This window comes from Bos mutus, chromosome 5 (assembly GCF_027580195.1).
Source record: "Bos mutus isolate GX-2022 chromosome 5, NWIPB_WYAK_1.1, whole genome shotgun sequence".
Classification (NCBI taxonomy): domain Eukaryota; kingdom Metazoa; phylum Chordata; class Mammalia; order Artiodactyla; family Bovidae; genus Bos; species Bos mutus.
Genome location: NC_091621.1, coordinates 104,118,965 through 104,143,154, shown reverse-complemented (window position 1 = coordinate 104,143,154; position 24,190 = coordinate 104,118,965). Strand labels below are relative to the sequence as shown.

At 44.8% G+C, this 24,190-nt stretch overlaps 1 protein-coding gene across 1 annotated transcript in view; it reads left to right on the top strand.

The window, feature by feature from the left end:
• The window catches only part of ATXN10 (ataxin 10), a 138,144-nt gene that overhangs the window by 30,526 nt on the left and 83,428 nt on the right, over positions 1–24,190 (top strand). The window contains exons 3-6 of the mRNA XM_070371444.1: positions 1,029–1,111; positions 10,375–10,471; positions 13,080–13,238; positions 15,982–16,062. Of these exons, the coding sequence (XP_070227545.1) occupies positions 1,029–1,111; positions 10,375–10,471; positions 13,080–13,238; positions 15,982–16,062 (420 nt within the window). The remainder of the gene's footprint in view (positions 1–1,028; positions 1,112–10,374; positions 10,472–13,079; positions 13,239–15,981; positions 16,063–24,190) is intronic.

Here is a 24,190-nt window from a genome sequence, read left to right as displayed (position 1 = left end):
AAGCATCATTGCTTCCAAAGAACACCCAGGGCTGATCTCCTTTAGAATGGACTGGTTGGATCTCCTTGCAGTCCAAGGGACTCTCAAGAGTCTTCTCCAACACCACAGTTCAAAAGCATCAATTCTGGATGGATCAAGAGTTTCCCAAATTATACCTGGCTCCCTCTTAGTCTGCTTTATCTCTCTTTGCATTTTTACCATGTGCAGCAAGAGGGAATCAGGCCACACCGTCAGTATGTCTCTTGAAAATCAGCTCAGCTAAATACCAGTTCCATCTTTTGCTAAGATTCTGCCACGGCAGGAAAAGGACTGCCTTTCTTCCAGTTTCCATGCCCATGTCCTTCACTTCCTTCTGGGGTCTCACCAACGGTGCCTTCAGTGTCCACATTTCTACCAGTGATTTGTTCAAGGCGTCTTGGCTTTTCGTGTCATGCTTCTCAAAAGTCTTCCAGCCTCTGCTTGTCACAGAAGTCCAAAACCACTTCCGTGTATTTTTTATCTGTTACAGCAGCACCCTGTTTTTGCTACCCAAGTCAGTGTCTTGTTGCTACTGTGACAAATTACTAAAGCTTAGTGGTTTAACACAACGTAGATCTATTATCTCACAGTTGTGGGGCTCAGAAGTCTACAGTGGGTCAGCATGGCTGAGTCCCTTTTGGAGGCTCTAGAAGAGAGTCTTTTCCTGGCCTTTTTGAGCTTCTAGAGGCTCCTGCATTTCTTGGCTCATGGCTACCTTCTCTGACTCTTATAAGACCCGTGTGATATACTGGGGCCACGTGGTTAATCTGGGATAGTCTTTTCGTCTCAAGTCCTTAATTTACTCACGACTGCAGAAGTCTCCTTTGCCACGTGAAGTGACACATGGACAGGTTTAGGAGATGAAGATGTGGGTACCTTGGAGGGCCATAAATCTGCCCACCGTAGGAACTGTTAGCCAGTGGTCTCTGCATTCTTGGGATCATCATTCAAAGTGCAGGTTTAAGAACAGGAATGTGTCTGACTTTGTCTTTTTTGAACACCTTATGCAGGAACTTGGGTACAATTGGCGTTGCTGTTGACTTGATTCTTCTTTTTCGTGAACTACGAGTGGAACAGGACTCCCTGTTGACAGGTAACTGACAGTGTGAATTGTGGATTATTTATATCTTTGACAAGGATTTAAATACCACTGCTTTGAGTATTATATCGTTCATTAGAGCAAATGTTCTGTATATTGTGAAACAGAAACTTCATCAGTGATATTGAAGAGTGATCATAGAAGAGAGTTGTAGTAACTTCCTTTCCTCTGTTGTAGGCTGTGTCCGTCCCTCCTGCAGTCATTGGGAGTCCTTGCCTTGGTGCACTTCTGCATGTGACTGCCTGTGGAGACAGGGCCTTTACACAGAGGATTAAGATGAAGTGTGGTCTCAGGGGTGGGCCCTAATCTGGCGAGACTGGGGTCCTTACAGGAAGGGGAGATTAAGACACAGACAGGCGCAGGGGACTGAGCTCGTGAGAACACAGAAGATGACCATCTGCAAACTGAGGAGAGAGGACTCAGGAAACCAGGCCTGCCAACTGGAAGAAAACAAATTCTTGTTCAAGCCCCTCAGTCCGTGGTGCTTTGTGAAGGCAGCCCTAGCAGAGGGAGTGTCTTTTAACACGTGTGGTGTGTCAAGCCCTCTCCTGGGTGTTGGGTGTGATCTGAACAGTGACCATAGCATACAGACATGTCTGTCTGCAGGGTGCTTATGTTCCAGTGAGGGCAGCCTTGCATTACATATATTAAATAAGTCAGATGTATAGCACGACAGAGAAGGAAGTTAGCTCTGATTGTTAATAGCTGCTGATGTGGGATTAAGAGGAAACCATGCTCCTTAATATGAAGACAGGAACTCCTTCCAGGCTTTGGGAGGTTTTTGGTTGTTGGGCTACTTGCATCAGCACAACTCCTTTGGACAGGGGTTATTATCATAACATTATATTTTAAAAAACAGAATTTTAACAGATGGTCTCTTTACCCTAAGAATTGAAATACTTGTTGGTAAACCTGTTATTTAATAAGAACGTTTCAAATGTATTAAATATCCAGTTTATAAAATGTACTAGATTGGAGGTGAAGAAAATTCTTTTTTAGCAATAATTCAATGAGTCATTATTTTTAAATGAGAAATCTCCAGCTGTATTTAAAATATGATTTGATTTATAAGTTAATTTATACACAGTTCTTAATGCCTATGCTTACATAAAGTGAAGTGTACTTCTGTGTGTGTTAGTGGGACGCTGCTGTGGGAAGGTGGAGAGAGGATTTGAGCTGATCATTTTTCTGCACAGGCCTGGAAACCGAGGCCCATGGGAGACAGGCTAAGTGAGCTGCTGGAGGTGCTGCCTGGCTTGGCATAATTCTCATCCTCCTGTGATGTCTTAGTATTTTCATTTAAGACGCATTTGTTAAGATTCCCGCATCATTCTGTTTGATTTAGTATTCTTCCTCTGGGATGTTGTAACTATTTACTTATTTGTTTTTGATTTTTAAAGTTTTTGGGGAGTGGCCTACACCACATGGCATGTGGGACCTTAGTTCCCTGACCAGGGATCAGACTGGCACCCCCTGCATTGGAAGCTTGGGGTCTTGCCTTAAGCCCTGGCCCACCAGGAAAGGCCCGGTAATTATTTTTTGAACTAATTAAATCATGCAAGAATTTGTACACAAAGTGTTTGCTCTAAGTTTTTTGAAACAGCAGTAATTTCTTGAGTATTCTCAATTTGGCAGGGTGTAGGATTAGGTTGTAACGTGTTTTAAAATGTTATGTATTTAAAGGTATTTTCATAGCTCCATTTTATGATAAAGCAAAAGCCTCAGAGCTCAAATTAGAGGATTAAAGATCAGCAATAAAATACAGATTTCACTCCCTTGCCTGGAAAGGCAGTTATTTTTGAAGTCGGACTGTGGTGTGGTAATTCAGACAGGGAGTTCAGAATGTACTACGTTTTGTAATTGCTGTGAAGTATGATGTGGTGGGTAGTATGTCCCTGACAGAGCTGAGGAACTCGGGTGGGCAGGAGATGGCTTCTCTCATAATGATGGATTCCTAAATAAGATGCCCGGAGGAAGCTGCACACACGCTGTGATTAAATAACTATTAGTGAGGAGCCGGCCTCCTCCACGGTGCTAGGATCCCGTCCCCACTCGCCCACTCAGAGGTCAGCTCTCCTCCCAGCGCTTTCTGCCCTCCGCTCCACCGTCTGTCCGCATGTAATAGGATGTGCTCTCCTGTTCTCCACGGTCCCTCAGTGGCTGCGGAAGATCGGTTACTTGGTGTTTACAGTATAGGATAAAAGATTATTCTGTTCCTTCTTCTCAGGATCAGTTTTCTGTTCCCTGAAGCAGATAGATGATCTAACAGAAAAATCTGAGGAGCCAGTTTCCAAAACTGTTAATGAACTAGTTTGTCATTGATGAATAAGTTAGTCATTTGGTTGGTGGCTTGGCTGTTCGTTGATATTTACCAGTCAGAGAGAGTCCATCTTTATAGACCTGTTTTACGTACGGCGCATTGAGAGTTGTTCACAGTCCGGGTAGTTGCAGTTGTATCAGTAATTAATGCGTTTCTTGCTGCTGGGACATTCCCGTAATGTAATTCACCACCTGAAAGTGAACAGTTGGGTAGCATTTGGTGCATTGACAGTGTTGTACAGCCACCGCCTCTGTCTGACTGAGAGGTTCTCATCCCCTGAGAGCTTGCTTCCCACTCCCCGCTCCTGGCCACCACCATTCTGCATTTTGTCGCTCTGGGTTTGCCAAGTCTGGATTTTTCGTATAAATGGAATCATAGAATTATGTGACCTTTCTTGTCTGGCTTTTTTCACTTAGCATAATGTTTTTTGAGGTTCATCCACATTGAGCGTGTGTCAGTGCTTCGTTTATTTTTATGACTGAGTGATATTCCGTTGGATGCACAGACCACATTTTTGTCCATCTGTTCATTCATTGTTTCCATGGTTTGACTCTTGGGCCACTCTGGCTATTTAGAATAATGCTGCCACGAACATGCGTGTACGTGTGTTTATCTGAGTGCCTGTTTTTTTCAGTTCTTTTGAGTATATACCTAGGAGTGGAATTGGTACATCAATTTTATATTTAATTTTTTAAGAAACTGCCAAACTTTTCCTTTTATATTTTCACCAGCAGGGTTCCAGTTTCTCCACATCCTTGCTGACGTTTGTTTCCTTTCTCTGGATTATAGTCAGCCTCGTGGGTGTGAAGTGCATCTCACTGTGGTTTTGATGTGCGTTTCCCTAATGACTGACACTGTTGGACATCTTCTCATGAGCTTTTTGGTTATTTATAAATCTTTGGGGAACTGTCTATTCAAATTCTTTGCCCAGTTTTTAATTGGGCTGTTAAATTTCGTTGTCAGGTTGTGAGAGCTATTTGTTTATTGTGGATACTAGGAGTTACGTTGAATCTGTAGACCCACTTGGGGAGAACTGCCACCTTAACGATAGTGTTCTGGCCCATGAGTGTGGGACATCTCTTGCGTTTGTTTAGGTCTCCTTTAGTTTTTCAGTTGTGTCAATTTCAAGTAGATAACTTGTGTTTATTAGTGGAGTTGGAAGGATATTACTGAGGCAGGGAGGGGAATGGAAGTGATGTTTCTCATGCCTTCTTGAAAGAGGCAGCCAGTGAAGTTAATGAGTCTTATTTGGATTCAAGAACGAAACTTTGGTGCCACGATGAAACTTAAACACATTTTGTAGTGCGTAAGTTCAAACCTAATAAAATCTTTTTTTAAAAAGTGTTCTAGCTCCTAATGCAGCGCCTGTACTCTCTTTTGATTCTTTTTCTGTGAGAACCTTATTCTTCATAGATTTTTAGCTGGATATTGGTGCCAGAGTTTTGTTACCGCTCTTGAGGTAAGAACTATAATTACGTTGTCAAAATAATATTTAGAGTATTATTTTCAGAGAATAATTGCAGTGGTGTGACGAATATCTTATGCTCATCAAATTTTATGTAAACACAGGCATGAGTTATTTTAATTGAGTTATTGGTGTTGTTTTTGGCCTTTTGTTCTTCCCTAATCTATAAAAATAATGTTGGGCTTTTTGAGGGGCTTTGTAACATTTGCAATATTTACATAAAGATCAGTTGATAAGCTGTTTGGTAAAAGTAAACTGTCATTTGTACTTGCCTTGAGTTTTCTTTTCTTGTTTCTAGCATGTCTTTAAACCTTTTCCTTCCCAGAATTGTGTTCTGATTCAGAGAGCTAATTTTTAGTTGCCTCATGAGTTGTTGGGTTCGTTGGCTTTCAGACTAACTTATATTGTTGGCTCTTCTTGTGTGTGTTAAAATTTTACAAGGATTTCAGTGTTAATATTCTGAAATATTCAGAAGAAATATTAATGTCATTTTAAACTATGACAAGATTAAAATGATTTTTTTTATTATGAACATTTTATAAAATTTTATTATAGAGTAATTTTTAAATAAATAAATTTTTACAAGGCCTTAATATGCATCTCTGGAGTTATCATCAAAACAGTTTTTCATCTGATTCCAAAGAGGATTAGGCAAAAAAAAAACCCCAGAGAAACGGGACTTATTCCCTGGCTCATCCCTCTGTCCAGTAATTTCTCCTTATTTAATTTCTATAAGAATTTATCTTTTTGTCCAAGTCTGACACATAATGTATGCCAGCACCCTTTTTCCCTCCCATGGCCGGTCATTAGTCAGTCAGGCACTCTTCTTGGCGGACTTAGAGAGTAATTTTTAAAAGCCCAAAAAAATGAGAAGAAAAATAACCGTCGTCATCTGTGCAGGCTGCGTTAGACGCTGCTTTTCAGTCATCTTAGTGTCTGTGAGTAGGGTGTGAACGTGTGCTTGCAGTCTTGCGTCCTGCTTTATTTTAGATTAAATGTTAACTTAATTCAGTTTTGAGGGTCTTGCTTCAGCATTTTGTTTGCATAGTTTTTTTTATCTCAGTGTTTTGCTTTTTGCCCACAGTTTCGCAACTCTGCTTTGAGCGGCCAAAGTCGCGTTACTCTGAATAAGTGACTAGCACGGACCGCTCACACGCCTCGGCCTTCTCCATCTTCACAGCTGCTCTGCCTCTGAGGTGCTAGAGCAGCAGCGACGGGCTTTGAAGGGAAGCCTGGGTTTCGGGACCCTGAGGACAGAGCCCCGCATGCCCAGCAGAGCAGGGGTCTAGGAGGGTGGAAGCCTGCAAGTCCTCTGCCCTTGAAAATGTCCCCTGGTTGCTGCCTGGCGGGATTTCCATTAAGGGAGCAGGGCCTTGGTTTCATCCCAGCTTCTCCTGTGGCTCCTTCCCGACGAGCTGGTCGCCATCCCTGGGAGGAGCTGCAGCTTGTTCTCACCCGTCCTGCTCCTGCCACTTGTGGGCTTGGTGGCCCGGGCTGGTGACCCGCTCTTCCGAGCTCTGGTGACTGTGCACAGGGGGAGGCTGTCGCCCCCGAGGCTATGGAGGTGTTGTGGGGTTCAGTGGGATGATGCAGACAGAACGCAGGCGTCCGCTCTTAGGAAACAGCGCGTGCCTCTTGGCACTGTCGCCTCTGGCCTCCCGCCTCGGCTCTGGAGGCTGTGTTCATGCCTGTGCTCCTTCCTCAGGAGTGTCCCGCTCTGTTTTCACTCGGGCTCTCGACCCTCCACTCTGCCTGTATGGGCCGCCCTGGCCCCGAAGGAACCACTACAAGAACAGCAAACAGGAGGCTGTGGGCGCTGACCCCACAGCATGGGTGCCGGGCGGGTGGAGCTGGGGCCCGTGAGGCACTGGCCTTCGGTCTCAGGTGTGAGCTGAGGCGGGGCTGGGGCAGGGGTGGGCGGCCAGGCGTCCACAGCAGTGTCTGCGACTGCAGACTACACACCGGGGTCGGGTGCCCGTGGGAAGTGGCCGGCTGTCTGTCCTCCTGGGTGTGCGGTCCGGGGCGGCAGCCATTGTGGACCAGGGCCCTGGCTTGTTGCTGACCTGGGCCATGTGCTTGACCACTGTGCCTCCGTGTCTTCACCCAGAAAATGGAGATGACGATCCCTGCCACATGGTGGAAGTTATAGTAAATAAGAGTCTATGTAAATAAAGCACTTAAGCACAGTGCGAGTGGCATCAGTGATTGTCCAGTGTTGGGCGTTGCTCTGGTTCCGAGACTGTCGTCGCGCAGCTTTGAGCTTAGCCATCTGTGCCGTTCAGGGTTGCTGGGGTAAGCGGTGTCCACAGACTCGTGTCTCCTCCGTGTTCTGTGAGGTTCAGCCAGCGGAGGATCTCGTGGCTGAGTGGAGGCAGCAGGAAGGAGAGCGACGGCTCCCCACTCGTGTCTCCCTCGAATGGCCCCCTTTCTAGCTCCCTTCCCCCAGGAGCCTTTTGGTTTTCCCTCTGAGACACCTGTCAGCCAGCCCTTGCTGAGGCCCCGCGCTCAGGGAGGTCTGGGCCCCCTCTGCGGAGCCCCCAGGCTCCTGGGTGCTCAGAGCCTCACCCCTTCCCCTTGGGTCTCCAGTGTTAAGGGTGGTGAGTGGTAGTTTCCTGTAGCCTTAACCTCCTTGTTACCTCAGTGTTGCCTTTTTAGTTTAACTAATGGCCAGATATTAAATTTTCTTTGTTAAAGAATAGTTTGGCTTCTTTGTCTGATGACACGGTCCTGGCGGGCTGAGCTGTGTGTGTTTTCCAAGGCTGTGCCTGACAACACCTTTTCTTGCTCCCCTTTCCCTTCCTCCCTGCTGCCGGGCCCTTTTCTCCATCTCTGCACCAGCTGGGGTGCAACCAGGAGACGGAAGCCGCATTGCAATGTGAAAAGGGAAAATTTAAAGGAAGAATTACTAACTGTAACAAAGGCTTGAGATAATGGGGGATTGACTACTAAGAAGTAAGGAGGATGCCGAAGAATACAGGAATTGCACACAGGAGGAGCGGCCAGGGCCCCAGGGCTGAGATGAGTGTCTCAGGAAGGAGCTCCCCGCTCCTGCTGAGGTCTGAGATCCAGGCCTCCTTGTGGAGGGCGTGGTGGTGCTGAAGTCGCTGAGGGCTGATGTTGGTGGAACCTGCTGGACACCCACCCTCTGGGGTACAGGGGGACATCGTCCACAGGCTGCTTCCAGGACATGGAACTGGCTTCGAAGTGTCTCGAGGAAGCTCCTGCTGCTGGACACTGCTGGTTGTCCTGCTGTGCGGGAGCGCGTCTCTGGAGAAGCTGTTCGTGCAGGAGGTGAGCCCAGAGAAGCAGGAGAAGCCGGGCCAGAGGATGTCCCCAGAACCAGAGGGGAACTCTCCCTTCCCCACAGGGCAGGCTGGGCCAGCTGATGGAGGAGGCGTCTGAAGACCTGCCTTTATGTCTGCAGAGCAGGCCGAGAAGCTAAGAGGAAGCAGTTGGTGGCTGGTTCTCAGGCAAAAATAATTCAAATGTGCTTTGTTCACGGGTGTAAAGGACTTCAGAGAACCTGTAGTTTCCAGTGCATTGCGTTCTCATGAACGCTTTGTTATCTCTAACTGAAATTTTTGCCAGTCTGGTGTGTGTGTAGTACAATCTTGTGGTTTTCCCATGGGCTTGAGTGCTTTTTCTTACATACGTATGTGTATGTAGACACACGGACTTCCGGGTGGCTCAGCGGTAAAGAATCTGCCTGCCAAGCAGGAGATGCGGATTTGATGATCTCCTGGAGAAGGAAATGCAGCCCACTCCAATATTCTTGCCTGGGCAATCCCATGGACAGAGGAGCCTGGCGGGCTGCAGTCCGTGGGCTTGTAAAGAGTTGGACATGACTGAGCGCCTGAACAGCAATAACATGTATACACATATATGTTCTGTGGATTTGGACAGATGTGTAGCACATGTGTCCATCATTGTAACATCATACAGAGAAGTTTCACTGCCCTAAAGATCCTCTGTGCTCCGCCTGTTCACACCCCCTCCTGGCCCCCAACCCCTGGCGGCCACTCGTCTGCTCACTGTCTCCATAGTTCTGCCTTCTCCAGAATGTTGTAGACTTGGACTCACGCAGTATGTAGCCTTTTCAGATTGGCTTTTCATTTGGTGTTTAATGTTCCTTTTCATAGCTTGGTCGCTCATTTCTTTCTAGTGCCGAATAATACTGCATCGTCTGGATGGGCCTCAGTTTATTTATCCATTCGCCTACTGAAGGGACATCTCGGCTGCTTCCAGGTGTTGGCAGTTAGGAGTAAAGTTGCTGTAAACATTGATGTGCAGGGTTTTGTATGGGCATAAATTTGCATTTCCTTTGGGTAAATTCCACGGAGTGCGACTGCCGAGTTGTGTGCTGAGAGTTTGTTTGGGTTTGGAAGCAGCCACCAGACTGTGTGATGAAGTGACTGCGTGAGCCTCGTCCCACCCACAGTGAGCCAGGGTTCCTCCGTGCCACGTCCTCGCCTGCGCTTGACAGCATGCTGGGTTTTGTCCAGAATTCTGCAATTTTATTTGCTAAAATAGTCTAAATATGTCAACTAGGTTGTTATTAAATCTTACTCAAATCTTCTAAATATGCTGATCGTTTTGTCTGCTTGTTTTATAATTTACTGGGAAAAATATATTGTTATTGCTGAATTTAACTGAATTTTTCTCTTTGCTCTATACTTTTGTCCATTTTTCTTTTATATATATTTGAGACCATGTTATTAGGTGATTCCAATTTAAATTATGCCTTTCTGATAAATTCTGAAATGACTTTTTAAAAAACCTTCGAATAATGCTTTTTGCCCTGAAGTTCGCTATGTCTGATTTTAAGTGGTGTATGACCACCTTTATAGGCTAGTGTTTGTCTTGTGTATCTTTTCACCGTTCTTTGACCATCAGTGCTTCTGTAGCTTTGTATTTACATGTATGTTTTAAATCCAGTCTAAGGGTAACTGTTTCAACTGGAACACATATTCCGGTGATATTGAATGTGATTACAGGTAAATCTGTGCCTACAGTCACAGTCTTTTTTAACAGTTAGTTACTTTTGTATGAGAATATTGTTTTGATGAGGGCTCTCCTGGTGGCTCAGCCGTAAAGAAGCCACCTGCCAATGAAGGAGACTTGGATGTGATCCCTGGGTCAGGAAGAGCCCCTGGAGAAGGAAGTGGCAACCCACTCCGGTGTTCTTGCCTGGGAAATCCCATGGGCAGGGGAGCCTGGCGGGCTACAGTCTGTGGGGTCGCAGAGTCAGGCACGACTTGGCGACTGAACAGCAGCAGCATGCGTTGTTTTGGTGAGGCGTTTTCATACTAGCGTCATGCCTGAAGTTTCCCTGTGGTGAGAGGCCTGCACAGTTGAGAGAAGCTAGCAGAAACTTCTTGTTGGATAATATGAGGAATATTTCTCTTCAGGATATATTTTAGTGAGTTCAGACTCTCTTCGTCACAAATCTGTTTTGCTCTTGTCAACCCTCAGCATTTCGCTGTGGCCTGCAGTTTCTCGGCAACATCGCCTCCCGGAATGAAGACTCCCAGTCTGTTGTCTGGATGCATGCATTCCCAGAGCTCTTCTTGTGAGTATATTGATAAGAATTTTTCTGACTTCTGAGAAGGTTGTAGTTCTATCACTCTACTTAGATGAAGTTCCAAAACAGGAAGCGCTAACCTTGGTAATAGAACTCAGGGCAGTAGTTGCTCTTGGCGGGCGGTGGCGGGTTCAGTAGCTGCTGGGAGAAGGCGTGAGGGCGTCCCCTGGGTTGAGTGTTCAGTATCTTGGTCTGGGTGGTGGTCACATAGGTGTGTGCATATCTAGTAATTTATTGGGCTGTACACTTAAGATTTGTGCTCTTCATTGTGGGTCAGTTTTTACTTTATGTGAATAAAAGTTTTGGTTATGTAAATACTGTTAAGGACACGTTTTAGTAAGGAAAAAATTTAAAAGAAAAAATTATAAAGCGTTGAAGTATGGGTGATGAATGAATCACATATTTATTAACTGAGCATTTCTTATGTGCTCAGCGCAGTGCTGTGCGTTTTGGTAGATACGGACAAGTGTAAGATGTTGGGAAATCAATGTGTTTGTCTCAGCTGGTTCATGGTATTGTTTCTGGTGATTTACTACTTTGCATTGATCAGCTGTGTTAGTGCATAAGAAACGGAGCCTTGAGATGAAAGGTGGGCGGGTGATGGCCACGGGAACGGCCTGTCCAGGAGCAGGAGGCCTGCCTCTGATCCGGGGTCCGCTGCAACCAGGGGGTGTCTTTGGTGGTGGCCACAGCGTAAGCACCAGAGCAGCTGGTGTCCAGAGGCCCTGAGCTGGTGTTTACTGTGCATTTCCCACCCTACGTAAGTCCCCTGTGCTTCCCTGGTGGCTCAGTGGTAAAGAATCCGCCCGCAATGCAGGAGACACGGATTTGGTCCCTGGGTGGGGAAGGTCCCCTCGAGAAGGAAATGGCAACCCACTCCAGTATCCTTGCCTGGAGAGTCCCATGGACAGAGGGCAGGCTCCATAACTTAGTGACTAAACAACAGCAGCAGTGTACCTGCAGGGCAAGCGGCACTGTCCCCGTTTGGACAAATGGCGGAGCTGATGCTAACCATTGGTGAATGGCGCAGCTGCAGCGGGAGCCCTGTGCTGCCCGCGGGGTCCAAGCCTACCCTTTTTAAATACCAGCTGCCCAAACTCTGTGCTGTGATTGTGTAGGTTTTCTGGACTCATCTGTACAGAGTTAGGATGAGGTAAATCTCATGCTCTCTCTGTCTCACTGCGTTGGTAACTGGTTCTCAAACTCCTGTCACTAGAGTTGAAGGCAAAAAATCTTTATGGTTAGTAATAATTGAGCTTAGGTTGGAAGGAAGAGTTGGTGGAATTCAAGCTATAGAAATAAACACCGCTCACTTTTGAGAATTTGTTCTTTAAAACTGTCTGAGCACCTCATATTTGCCAAGTTCTGAATTAGCTGATTGGAGAAAGGGTAACTTAGGTATATCCTGCTGCTGCTGCCGCTAAGTCACTTCAGTCGTGTCCGACTCTGTGTGACCCCATAGACGGCAGCCCACCAGGCTCCCCTGTCTCTGGGATTCTCCAGGCAAGAACACTGGAGTGGGTTGCCATTTCCTTCTCCAGTGCATGAAAGTGAAAAGTGAAAGGGAAGTCACTCAGTTGTGTCTGAGTCTTAGTGACCCCATGGACTGCAGCCCACCAGGCTCCTCCATCCATGGGATTTTCCAGGCAAGAGTACTGGAGTGGGGTGCCATTGCCTTCTCTGTAGGTATATCCACTACTCCCCAAAGCCCATCCTGGAAGCGTGTCATTGTGTAAAAAGGGATGTGACTCAGGGGAGGCCAGGTGTCATAGGAACACAGGAGAGGTCCTGAACAGGGCAGCCGGAGTTTACCTGGTGGTTGTACATTCGTTTCAGACCTGGTGCTCACAGAAGCCAAGGAGGTCTTGCTGTCGTGTTCCATTTTTGTGTCAAAAAACACTGAAAGAAGTTATGTGACTTCACTCTCTATGCGTTTGTGAGACAGATACAACCAGGTTTGAACTCAGCTTTGGCAGGTATTGGCTTTGTGCCCTTGGGCAAGTAAAGTCAACACATTCTTCATCTGTGAAAAAGGGTAATACCTCCTCCAGAAGAGTATTACGAGGTTTAAATGAAAAGAAGTCCTGCCATAGTGCATGACCGTAATAGAATTGACAGCTGATAATCCATTGACCTTTTAAGGTCACACAGCTGATAAATGGAGGAACCAGGAGTTATCCTGAGGCTTTTGACTCCCAGGTTCTCCATATATCATCTTTCCCTGGCACATTCTGTCCCTCAAACTGTTAAAGAAATGCCTATAGTCTTGGAAGTATCTTTTTTTGCCTTTTAATTTTTCTTTCTAATAAGAATGAGCGTTTAAATGCTCTATAGATGTAATCACTTTATTTTTTTCTTTAAGCAGATGTTACTTGCTTTTTGCTTCTGAGTCAACTGCAGCTTTCATATCAGATACTTTGTTTTGTGACTGATTTTATATTTGCCATTTTTGCCAGAAATAATGTTTCAAAGTTGTGAGTCTTCGTTAAATCCTTAGAAATGTCAGTGTATACTGAATTTGTTAGTTGGATTATTGTCATTTATGAGTTGTCATATTTTATCATTGGGCTAACATCCTGATTTCTTTATTTGGAAGATCTTGCCTAAATCATCCAGACAGAAAAATTGTTGCCTACTCGTCAATGATTTTGTTCACATCACTGAATTCTGAAAGAATGAAGGAGCTGGAAGAAAACCTCAATATTGCGATTGATGTTGTAGAAGCTCACCAAAAGCAGCCTGAGTCGGAATGGCCGTAAGTGTCCTGGTAGACACGCGACTACTTAAGGACATGTTGGTGTCACTTTCCTGGTAAAGGTTCTGAGTAAAAGCTTGAATTACAACAATTGAACAAGAAGTTAGAGTTAAACATATGTTGAAAAAACAAGAAAAGCCTTAGGAATGGATCCCATTTTTAGCCCTTTTTGTTTGTAAAGTAAATATGTCTTTCTCTAATGCCCTTTCTACTTGGATTTCTGCTTTGGATGGAGTGTATTTTTGATCTTCTCCCAAGGTAATTTGTTCTGTTTTTCCATAAAGTTGGAGTATTACTTACAGGCTGTAAAATGTCTTTGTGGCATTTTATGTTTCAGATTAGTGGGACCCCACCTTCCTCATAAAATATTACCACAAAATTTTTGCATTTACAGAAATAGTAATTCTGTAAAATAATTTAATCACAAATTTGAATTTTGTCACTTAGAATATGTTAACCACGTTTGGATCTCTTCTGGTTATGAAGGTCTTTATCTTTGGTTCTTCCCTGGAGCAGATATTGGGTAAGAAAGTCAGTGCGATGAAATCTGAGTGAAAGTTGAGAATTTACTTGTAACTTTGTGCAGTACCCTAGAACAGAGAGTAATATTATATTTAGAAAAACAGGCCCAGCAGCTAACATAATAAAAACTTAACAGGTAATTGACAACTATTTAAATGACCACTTTTGAGTTGTCAGGAAAAAACCTGCCTCCCACTGGCATTCCATCTCCATTGCTCGGTGTGTATAATATTATTTGCAGCCAGGATTATGACATTCAGTGTTATATACGGTAAGGTAATGTAGCACAGAATTCCAGTTGTCTGTATGGATGTCCAGACAGAATACTTTTTTCTGCCTGTATTGGTACTGATGAATTATGAGTGACAGTTGTTATCCTTTAAATAGTTCTATGGTGAAAATGGGGCTTCCCCGATGGTTCAGTGGTGAGAGAATCTGCCTGTGACTCAGGAGACGTGGGGTTGATGCCTGGTTTGGAAAGATTGCCTGGAGGAGGAAATGGCACCTCACTCCAGTGTTGTTGCCTGGAGAATTCCATGGGCAGAGGAGCCTGGTGGGCTACAGCCCATGGGTCACAGAGTCGGACACGACCTAGTGACTTAACAACAGCAAGAGCACACGGCCCTTCTTTCCTTCATGTCGCCTTTCAAGTCCTTTTTTGTCGCCTCTAATTTAAATGCTCTTCTTCCCTCTTCAACTAGGGGTTCTCCGACTCTTGATTTTCCTGCACCATCCATCACCTCCCGCCCCACCGCCCCGCCCCCCACCCCAGCCCTCTTGTTAGATGAACTCCGCTGTTTCTGTAGTCTGTGATGTGTGTCTGTGTGTTCCACTGAAGGCATTTTTCTCTGATTACCTATCTGTGCACGTGTCTTTCTTCACTGTTAGAGTTTGGAGTTGGGGCTGGGACCTAGCCCCTTACACACAGTATTTGGAACATTGCATTTTTGATGAAAGTTTTTGAGGGAAGATGTTTTGAGCTCCAAGTAGGTGGTTTATGAATGAACTTCAGGATCACAATTTTGTATACCTGGTTTGATAGGCTGAACCTCTATTGTCACACTTAGATGACCTACCAAAGTTGATGTGAAAATTGAGAATCTTGAATATTATTCATTATTGTTAGAAATATTTTATATCAGTGTTGTTCAGTTATTTGAAAGGTTATAGGAGAAATAGAATATGTGTTTCAGTTTTGCTTTTATATGAAGTAACCCTATGTATGGTAGTTAATATGTTTCATTTGACTATCATACTTAAAAGGTACACTTTTATCATGTTATTTACTAAGAAGTGATTAAACTGTGTTTGTCAACATAGTTAATGCTTTACTGTCATGCTTAGTACTAACCTTGGTTATGAGCAGTATATTCCTTAGTTCTTAAGTCTTCAGATACTCTCTGGTAAATACGATTCAGAGTTAATTAATAGTACTACTCAATCTTTTTAGTTGTCACAGTAGTACTTTGAAGAAGTATGCTTATAATCTTTGCCTCAGGGCTTCCCCAGGTTGATCTCTGAGTTTCGATGAATGCGGTGCTTGACAGTGATGATGTTTTGTGGTAACTTGAGAGCGCTTCAGGAGTAGACAGTCGAGCTGACAGGGCTTCAGAAGTAGACAGTCGAGCTGACAGGGCTTCAGGAGTAGACAGTCGAGCTGACAGGGCTTCAGGAGTAGACAGTCGAGCTGACAGCGCTTCAGGAGTAGACAGTCGAGCTGACAGCACTTCAGGAGTAGACAGTCGAGCCAGTATCTGTGGCTGTTGGCGGCATGTGTTTCAGGAAAGAGTAGGACATGTCTTTTCTCTGATTAATCTTAACACTACACTTTTGACTAAAAGAATTTAATGTGTTTTGTTATACCCGGGCTTGTAGCTAAATTTCATTTTATCATTTAAACTATAGTGAACTTTTTCATTTCGTAACTTAGATATTAGTAAAAAGTACGGTAGGCCCTTTCCTTGAATTGAATAAATTTGAATCACTGGGATAAATTTTTTAGAAGTAAAATTGGAGAAAAATATTTTGAGGGTTTTTATTATCTTTTCACTGCTAATGGAAAAATAGTATGTGACCCTCTTAAAACATTTGAAGATTAATTGAAGCTACTCAGAAATTCAACAGGAGTACTTTATGCGTAAACCATGCCTATAAAGTAGATAAGGCCTTGTCTGTTTTACTATGTTTCTAGTAACCTAACCCTTTCCTCCTTTTCTCTTAGGTTCTTGATTATTACAGACCATTTTCTGAAGAGCCCGGAATTGGTTAAAGCCATGTATGCCAAAATGAGCAATCAAGAAAGGTAACCCCAAAAACCAGTGTGGTTTTGAGAATTTAGCATTCCATATAGAGTATCCTGTACACATGACTGAAAAACTGTGTGGTTTCTTAGTTGGCACAAAATCTCTAAATACATGTTTCTGTGTCGGTAATGGTTTTAAATTGGTTGGTTAACATTACAGCTCAGCCACAACAGCAGCGATTTACCGAGCGTTGCAGAATCCAGGTTGGCGCCATTATTCAGTAAAGCCATATCGAAAAACGTTGAGAACAAAATGTTAGGCTTGTCCTTCGCGTTTATAAAAGTAATTCCTGCATCTGTGTATTAGAGCTCTATAGGTGGAATGTGCTCATTTGTTCACATCCCTGTTGTCAGGATTCGGGATCCACTCTGTAGATTTGCAGTTTTGCAGTGTGTGCTTTAGAATGAAAGAAAATCAATACGTGTCTTCGACCTTCACTGCCGTGTAGTGGGAGGGGCCGTGCCCGCGGAGCCCAGAGACCGTGACACCTTGGCCCTGCGCCCTGTTGTCTGGGTGACCTCGGCCCGGTCTTTCACCTCGCTTTCAGTTTCCTGGCCTGTAAAATCAGAGGAGCGAGTAAAATGATCTAGGACTCTGTCCATCCCCAAAGCGTATGTTTTTCCTAACCTGATTGGAAATGTTGCCTTAGGAAAACAAAACTTATTCAGAAATCACAGATCTAATGATCAAAAACCTTAAAAAATGTTAATCTTTGATTATAGTCACAATTTTTATAATTGCCGTGGTTTTGAAATTCTTTCAGTGCATTTGGGTTCCAACAGTTAATCTTCATGCATTTCTTTGTAGTCTTGTTAAGTAGTGTTTTTTTGTTCTTTAATATCTTTAACAAAAAGGAAAAGTTCATGCTTTTAAAATTCATTTAAATGCCATATTTATAAATCCAGTACCCCCCCACCACATATGCATACTTTTCCTGCAGAAAAAGAAGTAAAATAAGTAATGTGAAGAACAGTGCTATAAATTAGTACATTGCTCTGCAGTGAGGAACATCGAAAACAAGAACACACAGTTTCATTGTATTTCAGTATCCAAGCTTGTTATTTACATGTTCCTATCAAATGATCTTTTGTTAACTGATCCATTTCCTAACCCAGTGAAGATGATGGACCAAACATTTCCCATTTTTATTACAGAAACTGCAGCCCCTGCTTTGCAGCGTCGTACAGATTTCTTGCTCAGATGTCACCTCATTTTTCTTGCAAAGGAGAAGTACTTCTGTTGCTCACACACTTGCTGGCTAGTGTGCGACAGTAGCATTGGATTGTCAGCGTGAGGGCCAGGATTCGGTCCTTTTTATTCTGTGCTGTCCGTGTTTCCTGACCAGTGCTTGGCACATGATAGGTGCTAGACAAGTTTTTGCATGAAAGCTTGTGTGACTGAGTGGATTTTCTCACTGGTGTATTTGTTACTGTAACATCACTCGCTGGATGGGAAACCTCAGTGCTCTCTCCCCACCGCCGCCTCCGCTCCTGCTTCCCTTGGTCAGTAAGCCTGACCACCCAGACCATTTCAGTATGTGGAGAGTTCACTCCGACCATTTCAGTATGTGGAGAGTTCACTCCTGTCACAGCTCTGGTTTACATACCACCTTTGACTAGACGTGGGCTTTAGTGTCTTTAGAAACTGTGATAAAATGCACTTAATACGGAAGTTACCATTGTAGCCTTTTAAAAATGTGCAGTTCGGCAGTTTAAGTGTAGTCACGTTGTTGTACAGCCAGTCTCCAGAACTGTCTCCTCTTGTACCATTGAAACTGTACCCATTGGGAACTTCCTTGGGGGCCTGGTGTTCAAGAATCTGCCTTGCAGTGCTGGGGACGCAGGTTCGATCCCTGATTGGGGAACTAAGATCTCTTGTGCCGCAGGGCAACCTGAGGGCCTGCACGTAGCAAGGAAGAACCCGAGAACACAGCTAACACCTGATGCAGCCAAAAATTAAACAAAAGAGAAGTCTACCCATTAAGCAGCTGCCCATTTACCCCTCCCCCAGCCCCTGGAAACCACTGTGCTACTTTCTGTTGCTGTGAATTTGATTCCTCTTAAGTATGGTTGACGCTTGAGCAACTCGAGGGTTTAGCGGTGCCCACCAGCAGTGCAGTGGGAAACCAGAGTGTAACTTACAACCGGCCTCTGCATCTGAGGGTCCTCCACATCCTCAGATTCAGCCGCCTGCAGATGGTGTCATGTGGTGGTGCCTGTTTACTGAAAAATTCCATGTCCACGTGGGCCTTTGCAGATACTGCTGGTGTTCCCTTGGCTCTCCTGAGTTGCTCGGGCAAAGTTATTTGCATCCTCACCTGCACATGTGTCATGATTATTTGCTTTTCTGCTGGAATATGTATTCTTCAAGGACAAAGATTGAATCTTTTGAGTTCTCTATTCTTAACACCTGCCAGAATCAGTACTGGAACTTTACTGGAATGAGAAACTCTACTGATACCAAATACTTACTGAAGCATCTCTTCAGGATGCCGACTCTGTTGATACTGTGGACCACAGATGATCCCATCCTCCAGGAGGACGCGTTTTGCTGCCAGGAGCCTGGCGTGGCTCGGCTGGTTCGGGTGAAGCTCGCTGCGGGAACTGCTGGGCCTGGTGGCTTGTCTTTGCTCAGTGGCAGGAGGAGGGAATGGGGGCTTTGCAGGAGCGCTCAGAGCTCTGTGGAGAAGTAGAGGCTGCTGGGTCCCCTGGTGACTTGTTTTGGGCAATGATGGATGATTCTTCAGAGTGCCGTGCTGACAGGCCCACAGAACTGAAAAGACATGGTTTTCTCAGCGGGGGTGTTTGATGAAATTAACTTCGCCCCTTGCTTCTGGAGTGGCGCTCCATGCTGCCCTGTGAGAACTGAGAAGACAGGGCACATTGCTGAGAACTGAGAAGACAGGACACATTCCTGAGAAGATAGGACACGTTCCATGTCCTGGGGTTCAGATGAGGGACTGCACTGGAGATTTCTGGGGCACTTGTGGTGTCTCAGTTGGGGACACACAACAGGTCTACTGAGGAATGCCCAGGCTGTGGCCTCAAGCTGCTGAGCTAGAGAATCCAGTCGGGTTGGGGGCTGTTAGATTAAAAACCACTGGGGGCTCAGTCAGTGAAGCAGGCCTGGTGTTCATTAAGACCCTGCTCGTGGTCCCTAGGGCCTGAGGGTGAACGGTGCCCCTCCCTGCCCCCGGCGTGGGTGTGTAAGCGGGAGGCGAAGCTTTCTTGTGCTGGTTCTACGGTTGTCATGGGGAGTTGACTCCTTCACCCTGGTAGTTTATTTGGGCTGATTACTGGGTGAAGATATTTTGGATACAGGGTTAAAATCAACTCACAGAGTGTGATTATGCAGAAATGAGTGCCTGTGTTGATGCAACTTTCTTGTCCCCCTTCCCAGTGAACTGGAGTGATACTGAGTTAAACTAGCTGCTCCTGGACACCGGCTTGTGTAGCTACCACGTTTATATCTGTGTCGTGTTGTTTTTCAGTTGCTTAGTTGTGTCTGACTCTTGCGACCCCATGGACTACAGCACGCCAGGCTTCCCTGTCCTGCACCATCTCCCAGTTGGTGAAACTCGTGTCCACGAATCAGTGATTCTGTTCAACCATCTCATTCTCTGCCACCCCCTTCTCCTTTTGCCTTCAATCTTCCCCAGCATCAGGGTCTTTTCCAGTGAGTCAGCTCTTCGCATCACGTGACCAAAGTATTGGCGCTTCAGCAAAGCTGTCTGCAGAGTTATAATCTGTATAGCACAGGATAGAAGAGCGGAGGCCAGCTGTGCTGGTTATGTCGCTCTCTGCTTTGGATAAGTCACCTCTTGGAACCCTGTTTCCTCTGTAAAATGAGGGTAGTGACGGTAGGCACCCATGAAATCGTTGTGGTTACCAACTGAAATCTGCATGAAGCTCTCAGTGCTGGCATGCAATCATCGCTCAGTGAAAGTGAATTGGTGTTTCTGCGTGCATATTTCTATTATCACTGCTACTCTAGTGAGCTTGACTTTTTCCTCCAGGTAGCATCACTCTTAGGAATGGAGGCAGCATGCAACCACTGTCCTTTAATCCTCAGAGAAATCTTCTGAAATAGTTTTATTCTTGCCATTTTTTCACATCAGGTATCTGAGACTTTTAAGGTTAAGGTGTTTGCCCTGGGTTACAAAAGTGGCTGAGGTGGTATTTGAGCTCAGTATGTCTAATGCCAGAGTCATTGATCATTTTCCCTGTAATGTACTAGCTTCTCATATATGTAATTTTTGACAGGATTAATGAGATTAATCCAGCAATAGCCTATATCTTGGTTAGCCTGTTGTCCAGGTTAATGAAAGTTTTGGCCTTTGTGGCATGCCATTCAACAAATCATACAGGTGGAGTAGTTCAAATGTAAATTGAGAATTTGTTGGAGATGTCAGTCTTTGAATTGCAGATATATTATTTCCAGAATTGTAAGATATCATTTCTTCCCCAGAATGCTCATAAAACTCCCTCTCTCGTTTTTTCCCCTTATCCTCTCATAACCTACCCATTTTAGGACAGTGCAAGCACGAGCTCTTGAGACTGTAGACTGCCTCAATTGAAGCATAACGTTAAAGTATGAACCTTGCTGTAGATTTTTTCTGTAAAATCGTTCACATGTACATTGCTATCGGTTTTTTTTTTATGAAGCAGGACTCATCATTTTGGGGACAGAGTATGTAACTATCAGAAGTGAATTAGAAGTAGACAGCTCATGATAGCCAGCGATCAAGGGATGAGTTGAGGGTTGTGTCTGAGGGCCCCGAGGCAGCTCCGGTGCTGATTGCCGGGTTGCAGGAAGTGAGACTGAGGTGTTGTGATGGCTCTGGCTGCCGGTCTCTGGCCTCTGGCTGCCGGTCTCTGGCCTCTGGCTGGGTCTTTCTGGTTTTGCAGCCTCCACTACTGGGTGAATGGATCTCTTAGACCACTCGCGCTCCTTTATGTTTTCAAGCAAGTGTTTAGTGTGGTTCCCCCGCAACTGCAAGAAACAAGACATTCCCCATTGTCCCATTTCCCCTGACTCTGCAGTACTTCCCAACACACACACATTTTCTGGCATAGAGATGGGGCTGGCAAATGCAGTGCACAATCAAAATAAATGCCTCTGAAAAAAATTTTCCTACTCAAGTTCTAGGTCCTATGTGTAATTCCTTTATTTTATGAGAAAGATGGGATTTTTTTTTTTTTTTTGCTTTTTGTTTGTTTGTTTTTTGTTTTTCTTGGCTGCACAGTGTGGCTTGTGGCATCTTAGTTCCCCAATCGGGGTTTGTACCCAGACTCTTGGCAGTGAAAGCGGGGAGTCCTAACCATGGACCACCAGAAAATCCCTAAGAAGGATGATTTGGATGGTGGCCAGAAGCAGAGGGAGTTAGAGAGTTCGGTGGGAACTCCAGGTGGGAGGACCCCATCTTCCAGAGTAAAGTTTTTAGACCCACTTCCCGACAGCGGGAGCCCTTAAAAGTTTTTATTGCTAGATGACTTAATATAAGGAGGATCATTGAATGAAGTATAATTTATTCCCAGGTACTTTTCAAGCTTGGTGTGTATCTTTATATTTTAAAGATTCACCCCTGATTTGTTTCGTTCAAAATCTTAGCTCTTCCTATCTCTTCCTTCCTGTCTCTTAGCTCTCCCATCTCAGGATCACCTAATAGAATGGAGAGGCGCCTCTCCTGAGCAGAGGAGACGCCCGGGAGCACCACTGCCTCAGCCTGCTGTGTGAGGCAGCCAGCAGGTCTGCGTTCACCTGCCGGCAGCTCCCCTCAGCAGGGCTCCTGGGACCCCAGGGCCTTCCTGCGGTTCCTGGGTCGCCTCGATTACCACTGCCCTGTGGCCTGCCTCTGTCCTGACCCCACCCAGCTCTTCAGGATCTGGTTCTCCCTCCTTCAGCATCTGCGTGGTGTTGGTCCTTGCCCCCAGTTAGGACCTGTCTGTCTGTTCCTCATTCCTCTTCACCCTGTTCTGGGTGATCGTCCCCTGGGTGCTCAATTCCCTAAAGCTAGGGATCATGCCTTCTTAGACCGGTAATGCCTGCCACATTATCCCAACTTACAGGGAATGTCTTTCGGGCAGACCTTCAAGTTCCTCTTGAATCACACGTCCTGTGTGGCCTCTTCTCTGGCCTCTCGGAGGTCGTCCTCCTCAGGGAAGGTGGGAGGCCTGGCTTTGTGGGCAGAGCACCCTGTTGTCTTCAAGGATTGTATGTGAATTAGAGAAAACAGATGTATCTGAATGCATACTGAACTATTCATTGTTCTTCTGTGCTCAGTTGAGGGGATTATTTGTTTTATTTTGGATTAATAACTGCTGTAAGAAATGTGAAGTTTTAGGAGTTTTGAAAATCGCTAAGCTCTGTGGCTGATTTTCACAGACTAATGATCTTTCTGAAGAGGCCTTACAAACAGCTGTGAAAATAACAGAAGCGAAAAGCAAAGGAGAAAAGGAAAGATATACCCTTTTGAATGCAGAGTTCCAAAGAATAGCAAGGAGAGATAAGAAAGCCTTCCTCAGCGATCAATGCAAAGACATAGAGGAAAACAATAGAATGGGAAAGACTAGAGATCTCTTCAAGAAAATTAGAGATACCAAGGGAACACTTCATGCAAAGATGGGCTCGATAAAGGACAGAAATTGTATGACCTAAAATAGAAGCAGAAGATATTATGAAGAGGTGGCAAGAATACACAGAAGAACTGTACAAAAAAGATCTTCATGACCCAGATAATCACGATGGTGTGATCACTGACATAGAGCCAGACATCCTGGAGTGTGAAGTCAAGTGGGCCTTAGAAAGCATCACTATGAACAAAGCTAGTGGAGGCGATGGAATTCCAGTTGAGCTATTTCAAATCCCGAAAGATGATGCTGTGAAAGTGCTGCACTCAATATACCAGCAAATTTGGAAAACTCAACAGTGGCCACAGGACTAGAAAAGGTCAGTTTTCATTCCAATCCCAAAGAAAGGCAATGCCAAAGAATGCTCAAACTACCACACAATTGCACTCACTTCACACACTAGTAAAGTGATGCTTAAAATTCTCCAAGCCAGGCTTCAGCAATACGTGAACCGTGAACTTCCAGATGTTCAAGCTGGTTTTAGAAAAGGCAGAGGAAACAGAGACCAAATTGCCAACATCTGTTGGATCGTCGAAAAAGCAAGAAAGTTACAGATAAGCATCTATTTCTGCTTTATTGACTATGCCAAAGCCTTTGACTGTGTGGATCACAATAAACTGTGGAAAATTCTTCAAGAGATGGGAATACCAGACCACCTGATCTGCCTCTTGAGAAACCTGTATGCAGGTCAGGAAGCAACAGTTAGAACTGGACATGGAACAACAGACTGGTTCCAAATAGGAAAAGGAGTATGTCAAGGCTGTATATTGTTCCCCTGCTTATTTAACTTCTATGCAGAGTACATCATGAGAAACGCTGTGCTGGAAGAAGCACAAGCTGGAATCAAGATTGCCGGGAGAAATATCAATATCCTCAGATATGCAGTTGACACCACCCTCATGGCAGAAAGTGAAGAAGAACTAAAGAGCCTCTTGATGAAAGGGAAAGAGGAGAGTGAAAAGGTTGGCTTAAAGCTCAACACTCAGAAAACGAAGATCATGGCATCTGGTCCCATCAGTTCATGGGAAATAGATGGGGAAACAGTGGTAACAGTGTCAGACTTTATTTTTTGGGGCTCCAAAATCACTGCAGATGGTGATTGCAGCCATGAAATTAAAATACGTTTACTCCTTGGAAGCAAAGTTATGACCAACCTAGATAGCATATTAAAAAGCAGAGACATTACTTTGCCAGCAAAGGTCCATCTAGTCAAGGCTATGGTTTTTCCTGTGGTCATGTATGGATGTGAGAGTTGGACTATGAAGAAAGCTGAGCGCCAAAAAATTGATGCTTTTGAACTGTGGTGTTGGAGAAGACTCTTGTGAGAGTCCGTTGGACTGCAAGGAGATCCAACCAGTCCATCTTAAAGGAGATTGGTCCTGGGTGTTCATTGGAAGGACTGATGCTGAAGCTGAAACTCCAGTAATTTGGCCACCTCATGCGAAGAGTTGACTCATTGGAAAAGACCCTGATGCTGGGAGGGATTGGGGGCTGGAGA